Raw genomic sequence first — 9,259 nt, forward strand, 5'->3', positions numbered from 1 at the left:
TCACGTTCGAACTCAAAAGGAAGCGACTATATCTGTTGCGGAGCTTGCGTCTGGATCAAATGTTGATTTCTGGCCGTCGCCTAGATGGCGTGACAGATTCAGGTGCGCTAGCTTTCATCTGTGTAGCGGAGCGTATGCGGCTTCACAAGTGGGAGACTGGGTTAGTAATCTACTGTGGCCTTTGATATCTTTGGCAAGTTATTCACAGAATATTTACTCTCTCCCTCATTGACAACGCTTGACCTGCGAGCGAGCTGCCGTTGCCCGTCACATCCATAGGCCAGCTTTTCTAATTGTTACACCTGGTACCGGCAGTCCAAACGGGATTAATACACGGGTGTACAAAGAAGTTACTTACAAATACGTAATATGTGGATGGAAAAAGTATCTGGAATGATTGAAGCCGAGCCCCAATTTGAATCTGGCGGATACCTCCGGCGTACGCCAGATCAGAGCATTCGTTATACGCATCAGCACCACTATCAACCTCAGCTGATCGAACAACGGAACCGAATAGTGACGAACATTTCGAAGCGGCGGAGTCCCGGGGATACTCTCCACCAGCGTCTTCATATTGCAAGGGATTGTACCACCCAACGCTTCACCTTTATCTTCGCGTTCTACTGGACGCATGGAATCACTCGCGTCTGCGCAGGAACGACGAGCCGCCAATGTGGGCGGGGCAATTCCCAATCTTTTCGGGGAAGACCGGGCCCATCTTGTCTCGAATATCAAGTTCGAGTTGTCGATTCGACAGCAGCCTATGGCAGCGCGAGCTTGTGGCGCCGACGAGAGAGATCGACGAGCCATTGATCCGCCACCGGTGTTGCAACTGCATGTCCTAAGCGACGCGCTGTCCCAGGAGGAAGTCAGAAGTATCTATGCTATGAGCCTTACGTGATGACCAAAGAGATCTACGACGAGACAGGGACTGTCGATCGAGATGCCTGCCGAGTTCAAGCATCAACGTCGCATGACCGGCTCTCTCGTCGGCAACCCGTTCTTTGGTAAGGATGAGTCCGGCCGCGAAGGCACCTTCTTCCATTTTGGCAACCTTTCCGTCCACAGCCTGGGCATGTATACTCTCCAGTTCAACCTGTATACGATTGAACCCCAAGGCCTGCGACGACGCGCGGCCAAACTGGCGGAAATCACCAGCGCGCCATTCCAGAGCTACGCCGCTAAAGAACTTCCGGACATACAGCCAAGCTCCCAACTTATAAGGGTACTGAAGGGACAAGGGTGCATCATCTCGATCAAGAAGAGGCCCTTTAGGGACAGCTTGGAGCCCAAGGACGGCGAGGATTATGAGCCGATGCGTCCAGCATTCACAGCAGACGGAGATGATTCCCTTCTAGGCACACCACGTGTGCTCGCAGCCATCAAACGTACCTCGTTGTTTTCCTGATATTTCAATGTCGAGATCTTCTAGTTCCTCTTTTTCCCCCTGAGGTGATGAGTAACGATATTGTGTAGTGGGTAACTTATTGCAGTAAGAAAAGTACGAAATGATTATTCGAATAGTACCCTCGAGCATCTGTTATCGCAACGGACACGCCAAGATACTATAGAACATCTCTCTACTCAGGAATTTTCTTTCGATACGTCCTCTTCTTCCAAATTCGGGCACGGCCAAGAAACCCTCCGGGGCGAACACTCTGAAAGAAGCCTCTCAGCTTTGTGATGAGCTCGTGTATGAGGTCTCTCATCCTTCATGGAGACCAAGGCCTTGATCAACGCAACCGACGATAAGCACAGGTACGAGGAGAGTACGATGGAGTCCGGATAGTCGACGCGAACCCTTACATCTGCGTGTCCATTGGGCTGTCAGGTCGCCGGCGGAGTATAGGGTAGCCCTATGTAGCCTGCTCTGCATTCTGTTTTGTGACGTATTACAGCGCGCTCTTTTATTTAGATGCTTTTCCTTCAATGGTATTGACGTCTCTTCCATTTGATAACGGGGTAGTCAAGCTGAAAGTGCTGCAACTCTTCTTGAGAGAATATGTTTGATGAGCACAAAGCATTCTCAACGAGAGCTGGAACGCTGGGCAATGCAGGTACATGGGCGAGGACCTATGTCTTTGTTCCGAAGTCAGCACATTGAAGTCGAAGAGAGGGAGAAAACTCTCAAAGGACGTCGCTTGCTTGCTAGGACATATGCAGGAGGTCTGGTCAGACTCATTCAGGCCTTCTGCGCATCGACGTGTCGCCGAATCGCCTTGACCCCCTTTAACTTTGGGGCTGAGTCTTCGGATGCTTGGTCACCCTTCAAAGCACCGAGATAATTCGTGCAGCTGCATGGAGATAAATGGCTGAGAGGGACCGAGTATAAGTTCAGGAGCTCCCCGGGTCCTCGTCCCTGAATTTCTCAACCTGAAAACCTCCTCAAGCTTGTCTACGATCGCCTTACTATACCGCCCCAATAATGCCGGTGTTCTATCTTCAATTGCTTGCGGCATCGCTGGCTTTCTGCAGAATCGTCTTGCTCAACCTATTCGCACCGCCAGCCCCAGCCAAGGAAGAGCCCTCATCCCGCTGGATCTTGAACGACGTCGGTTGGCGATTGGACATGCCTCTCTCGGAAGCCATGAACTCGAATGGCACCGGGAAAGCCAATTTGTCTCAAGTGTTGAACCTTGGGCGGATACGTCTTTGCTTGACGGACTACGACCAGAAGAATCGGATAATCATTACCGTCCAGGATGCAAGGACCATCAGAGATATCTTACAGCCCGTTCATGAACTCTACGAGCAAGCACAGAGAAACTACGACCACTACGAACAGTGGAGAGAAGATAGCATCGGAAGTATCGGACCCAACGTCGGCCCTCTCGATATCATTTGGGAAGATGATGGTGAAAAGGAGAAGCGGGATGTGTTGACGCAGGGTTGGGACATTGGGGACCGTTGGTTTGAAGGGTTCACGTGGTGCTCACGCAGCAACGCCTGGGAAATCTGTCTTGGATCATAGGCTGCATATAAACAAAGGAACCGAAACTATCAGTCGTCCCCTTTTGCCGTGTACATCACCACAGATACAGTACGAGTGCTCTTAATGGCGACGCAGTCATCAATCTGCCTGTCAGTTCGAATAAAGTCAGGAATACTTTTTCTTAGGCACGCTATCTGGCGATGGAACGCTTAATGCAGCTGCGGGGGCGACTAGGTGATCGAACGCACCAAACTCCCTGCCCTTGATTGGTGTACGAGCCACAATGGGCTGCGACCCGCAGCCAAGGGTTATTGACGAGAGTAGAAGATGATCAGCGAAACTTCTTTGAGTGCAAAAGAGACAGGCCAGGGTCATCGACCAGGGTAGAATCAAATCGAAAGATGATCAACGAAGCTAAGTTGAGGGTGGAGGAAACATATCAGGGGACCGGGCTAGAGCAATGCTGGAAGAGGAGACGGTCAGCCAAGCTAATTGGGGTGCGGAAGAGACAGACCGGGGCTCCTGGTAGTACCCTGGCAAGGACTCGGTCAAAAGTGGATGTAGTCGACAGCTCTATTCAGGGGTACCTGGAGCTCTTCAATACACCAAAAAGGAGCGCTGTCAAGTACATCCGCTTCTGGCTGGGTTCTTGCCATGGGGCCTTGAGACTGGCGCCCTTGTCTACTATGCTCGGCGCAGCACCGGCACAGCCTTCTTGTAGTATTGCTACGCAGCGTATGTAGCGCATACCGTCGATGGTACTGTAGGATTCCGCAGTCATCGACCACAGTGAACAGGAAGTTCGAGGTAGCATCCAGTGTTCCGTCTGCGGCCAGTAGTTGTCATCAGGCGGTTAGCGGACTTCTGAGCCTCGAGTGGAGTTAAATCCAAAGCAAAAATTGCCGTAATGAGGAGTAGAGAAACGCAGTTATTATAACATCAATTTTCACGGTCATCATTTCCGATTTTTTACAAGAAGTAGCATTCCTCCCAGATGCAGGCCATGGGAAAGGGCGGGGGGAGGGGAGGCATGAAGTTGACCGGCCTCCCACAGCCGCGCCGAACCCTTTCGGATGTCAGACACCGCCTCATTCTTAGGCTCACGTACAGCCAATGAATATCATCAGTGCCGCAGGCCAGTATCGAGCCGAGCGGCTGGCAACTCGGGTGAAGATGAGGGAGCAGTGTCATCCAAGTGCTCTGTCTCGTGAGCCGGTTACTTGCATAGCAGGCCCATGGTTTTCCTCGTTACATATGTCCAGCAATAGTACAGTATTCTGGAGTCAAGTATAATAGGGTATGTGTCTTCTGCTGCCGTGCCATTCTTCGGATTGCTCCCGAGTACCCTCCATTTGGAATCGCTCCTCGGTTGTTTTTGATATTATGCAAGCGACTATACCGGATATTAAAGGGCTCATTCTCATACAGCTCGTTTCGTGACTAATTTTCGCCTTTTGTAAGATCTTGTCTTCCTAGTTTGATGGCCGAACGCTGGGGAGTGATCTGGTCGATAGCCGTAAAATGCCCGCTGGAAATCCTCAACTTCAAGGTGGCCCGAATTAGCGCAGCGTTTCCGTCTTCGTCTCTTAGAGGAGGTACGCCCAGTGTTTCGTATGACTGCGTTCCATCCTACCTCTTCAACTTTCCATGTCTTGGCTATGCCACCTCTTGGTCGTAAGTTGTAAGGGACTGTAGGCTCGGACACATATCGTGTGGGACTGTTTTCCTGGGTCAAACTTTCAGGAGAATGTACTGCTGAGGGTGCTATAAAATCCCATTCTTCCTGCGTAGGATAGAGTTCCGAGGCTATACGATGGGGGTGTCCTTCGGGATGGCTGCCCATTGGTTCAGTTTGATAAGGTGTCATCTTGAGGTTGCATGTGGAATCTCCTTGGATTGAGGAGAGCCAGGCCCTTAAATAATCCCACGGAGCAGCCCCCTGACGTTCGAGACTCGACGACTCCACAGTCAGGCAGGCCTCTTGGCTCCAATGCTCATGAGATAGGTCTCCGTCACCTCGCGAGAATGTAATGAACTGCTAACAGCACCAAGTGGGGAGTGTTTTCCACATATACTCGCGCATTCTGGTAGCGCTCACCCCCGCGCATCCGGGTAAGGCTCGACCCCATCACCCTTCTGGCACTTACCGTAGAGATGACAGTCGCTGCCAACGGGGGGTTTGCGAGGACAAGACGTATACTACGAAATGGATCATTCCAAGCTCCACCAAGGCAGCTGCATAAGGGAATGGTCTGCGTCCCTCCATGCCTCACCTGAAAGGGCAACCGACAAAAGCAACAGACTCTGTAGCTGGTATAGGGTCCGCTCGTGTTTGAGAAGAAGCCAGTTTATGAAATATTCGTGTCCATTCTGTCAGTTCGACAGCAACCGAACACTGCCAACCTCTTTGGCACCTTATGGCCCACGTCAATCGCTTGATGGGCCATTATCGGGCTGGCCGAGTAAGCAGGCTGGTTTGAGTCAGGACAGCGACGACGGACAAAAGCGGTTGTCCGCAATATATAAAACCACCTCATGTGCCGTTCCATGATAACCCGCTTCTCGAATCGCCACAAACCGGACGCTGTGCCCCGAGTGTCACTCAAAGTAATGAAACGTCTCATCGGCAAAACGCGTCACGCGCCGGACGAAGTCGAGCCGAGGCCCAGAACCAGCTGCGCTGCATGCCCGCCGACGCCTCTATGTCTTTCGATTCTATTGTCGGTGCAGAATGGTATTGCTCGGAGCTATGCCCACCTGCTTGCTTGCTTCCTTGAGAGCACGACTAAGCTCATCAACATCCAAGACCCTCTTTGCAAGTTCGGCGAGGACGTTGAGTGCAAACTCGACCTCACTGTTAGCAACCGGACTAACTGTGGTAGCTCGGTGCTGGGCACCAACTCTAAATCGGGCCTCAAAGTCGTCAACATTGCTTACGGCACTGGCGAGAAGGTTAGCGCTTGATAAAGACACGAGCTACATAATATGAGCCCTTTCGGCGAGTATTTTTATAAACACACAGATTACGTACCCAGAAGTGACGAATCTCAAGTCCTACAAGCCCTACAGTCGCCTCGGACAGCTCCCTATCCCTCCACAAGCCCTGGCTCACCAAACTTGGCACTGCCCCTCGCTAAGGGCTTGATTTGCTTGAGAATTCCCTTGCAAAATACACAGCATATCTTACGTGGGTTGACACTTCGCGAGTGCCGTTTGACCTCGATTTCACACCCAGTGCATTTCCAGATGTACTCAAAGTTGATCTTGTAGCCATGTCTGGTGGTCACATTCACTCCCCGCGCGCCAAATACCAGAGAACATTTCGTCGCCCACTGTCTAAACTCCTTGCCATGTGTTCACCGAAGGGATTATTGCACATTGTTTGAAACACCTTGCAAACAAGTCCTCGACACCTAGGGACCAGTCCACGTTCTTTACTCTGTGTGCTATTTGCACTCGCACAGTTGTGCTTGTACGCTTGCCTCGACACTTCAACTTGATGCTCTCGTAGTAGCCACGCCGAGCTCCCATGAAGTGGACAGCATATTGCCTCGCAGCTGACTGGCATGTTCCCTAGAACGCAGATGAGCAAGAAAACGACGATGAAGGGTTTGGAGACGGGGGCAGGTACTTAAATTAACGCGTCCTTGATCTGTCCCTGCTGGATCATGACACTGAACGTCACAGCATCGCGACCTCGACTGCTTCCCTTACCGACAGTGTCTTCGAGTACCGCCAGCTCCACGGGCGGACATTCCAGAGCTCGAAAACGACAGAGTACTGGGGTCCCAACGATGACAGGCAAAAGATTGGGCTGGATATCGCCCATCACTACATAACACGACTCTTGAATGACCAGCTATACGAAGCGCCTGTAGGCAGCCCATCTAAGGTCCTCGACGTCGGGACGGGCACGGGCATCTGGGCCATCGATATGGCAGATACCTTCCCGTCGGCCGAGGTCATTGGCTTTGACATAAGTCCCATTCAGCCGGCCTGGGTGCCCCCCAACTGCCAGTTCCACTTGGACGACGCGCAACTCGACTGGACATGGACACCCGAGAGTTTTGACTTTGTACACATCCGCATGCTTTACGGTAGCATAGACGACTGGACAAGGTTGTACAGCCAGGCGTACAAGGCACTTGTGCCCGGCGGCTACCTGGAGCATTTCGAACTCAACATTGAGTTACAGAGCGACGTGCCCGAGGTGCGCGACGATCCTGACCACGTATTCAAGCAGTGGGCCAATGTCTTCTTCGAAGCCTTTGACCGTCTTGGCAAGACGGCCAGGATTGGACTGGACGGCCGTATGCGCAACTACCTGCTGGACGCCGGTTTCGAAGACATTGTCGAGAAAGATTATTATCTGCCATGTGGCGGATGGAGCAGTGATCGGCGGCTCAAGGAGATCGGCTCCTTCAATCTTGCCTTCATGGAGGAGAGTCTGGAAGGCTTCGCACTTTTCCTCCTCGCAGAGATCATGGGATGGGAATACACGGAGATCCAGCTACTCGTCGCGAACATGAGGAAAGCTTGCCGGGACTTCAAAATCCGACCGTATACTGTGGTGTGAGTGGAGCTTCGATACTACCGAGCTTTAAACTGCAGCTAACGCAGACGGCAGGCCAAACGTCTATGCGAGGAAACCTCGAGCCCCTTAACCGTAGAATGTATGAACTATGTAGATAGTATGTATAATGATTCAAAGCACCTGTGCGAGTTTACTTCCTGGGGATAATTCAACTTCTTCGGCGGTGAACCAAAAATTTCCAGCCAAGTGTCCCAATCAGACGACGGTACAGATGCGATAGAACGACCGCAGCCATTCCTGGCCGCGAGCAAAGTATGTTTGATCCGGTCTCGCCTGGTGATAGGTCCGTGTACGACTTCGAAGTATGCAGCACGGCGTTATGCGGCAGCAATAAGAGCGAGCCCGTGAACACTATCTGGCGGAGATTGGCGTTAGAGAAAGCTGTCGTGGTCTCCCCGGCTCCCTTGTCCATCCTCTGATGCCATTGTGGACCATGGATCTTACCCCTGTGGCACATCGGGAAACGTTCCGGTGAACCAAGGAGCCGTAGAAAAGCACTAATAATCCCTTCAGTCATTGCAGTGTCATAAACTCTCCCAAATAGCTCAATATCCTCGACACGCCAAGGCTTCAAACTTGCCGTTGCTATCGCCGTGGACAACGGTGCCTGAGGAGCATTCAAGTTTGAGATTTCCCATGTGCATCCGCCATTTCGTTCCTTTTCAGACCCGGTGAGTTGGCAAATACGTTCTGGTGGGATTAGATAAGGTCTGTAAGAAGACAAATCGCATGATGATGCGGTACCTCTGCCGACGCATCTGCGTCTTGAACACCGACAAATTCGAAACTGCCGTCTAACTGTGCCAGACAGGGGGTAGCGACAGAAGAAGCTGAGTTTTTGCCATTCGCATCGGCGGTTGACGTTTCAGAGAACCCGCCTGCCTTGCCTCCGCGTCTGTCCCGCCAAGCTCCCCTCGACTCCAGAACAAATCGGAGTACCTCGTCGCTATCACATAGAACGATTACCGCCCCGCTTCTAATGGTCGCATACCGCATGGTCACCGGTTTGGTGCTGACGATGAGAGCACCATCATCAATGGTGCAACTAATGAATTGACTCATATTACTTTTGGACAGTTTGAACAGGTTCCTCAAGACTTGTGAACCAGCCAAGAACCGTGTTCCTATATATGTATGATGTACTCAAGTCGACCCATTTCAATGATGTAAGCTGGATTTTTAGTTCAAAGCTTCGGCAGCAAAGTTTGGCGGCTCTCAACTCTACCCGCTGCGTCACAAAATCTGCGTCGCTGAGCCAATGGCAGACCACTCGTTGTACTAATGTGGAGCTAGGGCGCAGACCGCACCAATCAATCACCAGTGTTCCGTTTGCGCTCCTCGCAGCCGATGCGAGTTCATTCGTCGGCGACACAATCACGGCGCTGCTGGTAGTGGTATAATGCCTCTCTATGCTACAAGGAGTGCGTAAGAACCGTCCCTAGCCCTTTAAGACATTCTGTACCACAACGCCAGGCATCGGACGCATTCTGGGCCTTGGCCGGGTAATTGGGCTTCTCTTGTCGCCGTTCCAAGCAAGAACTCACGTGGCTTCCAAGAACAGACGACCCCACTGTGCTCGCTGGGCTTGCCCAATAGGCGTGGACCAGTGGCCGCGGACTGTGTTGAGGTGCGTTTCATGACGCAGTGGTGTGCACTGGGTAATAATGATGCTGGGCTTGTCGATTTGAGCTTCATTTTCTCCGGATTGAGATTTCAAGCGCTTGGGTGGGAAG

The 9,259-nt window shown here is 51.8% G+C and overlaps 3 protein-coding genes across 3 annotated transcripts; all 3 read left to right on the forward strand.

The window, feature by feature from the left end:
- Positions 1 to 904: 904 nt before the first annotated feature.
- F5Z01DRAFT_754330 (velvet factor-domain-containing protein) lies at positions 905 to 1,408 on the forward strand (the record flags this gene model as incomplete). Its single annotated transcript, XM_046267106.1, has 1 exon — positions 905 to 1,408. Exon 1 carries the CDS (start codon positions 944 to 946, stop codon positions 1,406 to 1,408), a length of 465 nt encoding a protein of 154 aa, XP_046113561.1. The 5' UTR covers positions 905 to 943.
- Positions 1,409 to 2,425: 1,017 nt separating this feature from the next.
- F5Z01DRAFT_641023 (uncharacterized protein) lies at positions 2,426 to 2,971 on the forward strand (the record flags this gene model as incomplete). The annotated part of the gene is made up of 1 exon (XM_046262558.1): positions 2,426 to 2,971. The coding sequence occupies one exon, from the start codon at positions 2,426 to 2,428 to the stop codon at positions 2,969 to 2,971; it is 546 nt and encodes a 181-aa protein (XP_046113562.1).
- A 3,682-nt stretch (positions 2,972 to 6,653) lies between these two features.
- F5Z01DRAFT_631332 (UMTA protein) lies at positions 6,654 to 7,596 on the forward strand (the record flags this gene model as incomplete). The annotated part of the gene is made up of 2 exons (XM_046261778.1): positions 6,654 to 7,504; positions 7,560 to 7,596. Coding segments are annotated over 2 exons (888 nt in total), but the record flags the coding sequence as incomplete, so codon positions are not given.
- Between the last annotated feature and the right edge of the window lie 1,663 nt (positions 7,597 to 9,259).

This window comes from Emericellopsis atlantica (genome assembly GCF_019669845.1).
Source record: "Emericellopsis atlantica unplaced genomic scaffold F5Z01scaffold_56, whole genome shotgun sequence".
Classification (NCBI taxonomy): Eukaryota; Fungi; Ascomycota; class Sordariomycetes; order Hypocreales; family Bionectriaceae; genus Emericellopsis; species Emericellopsis atlantica.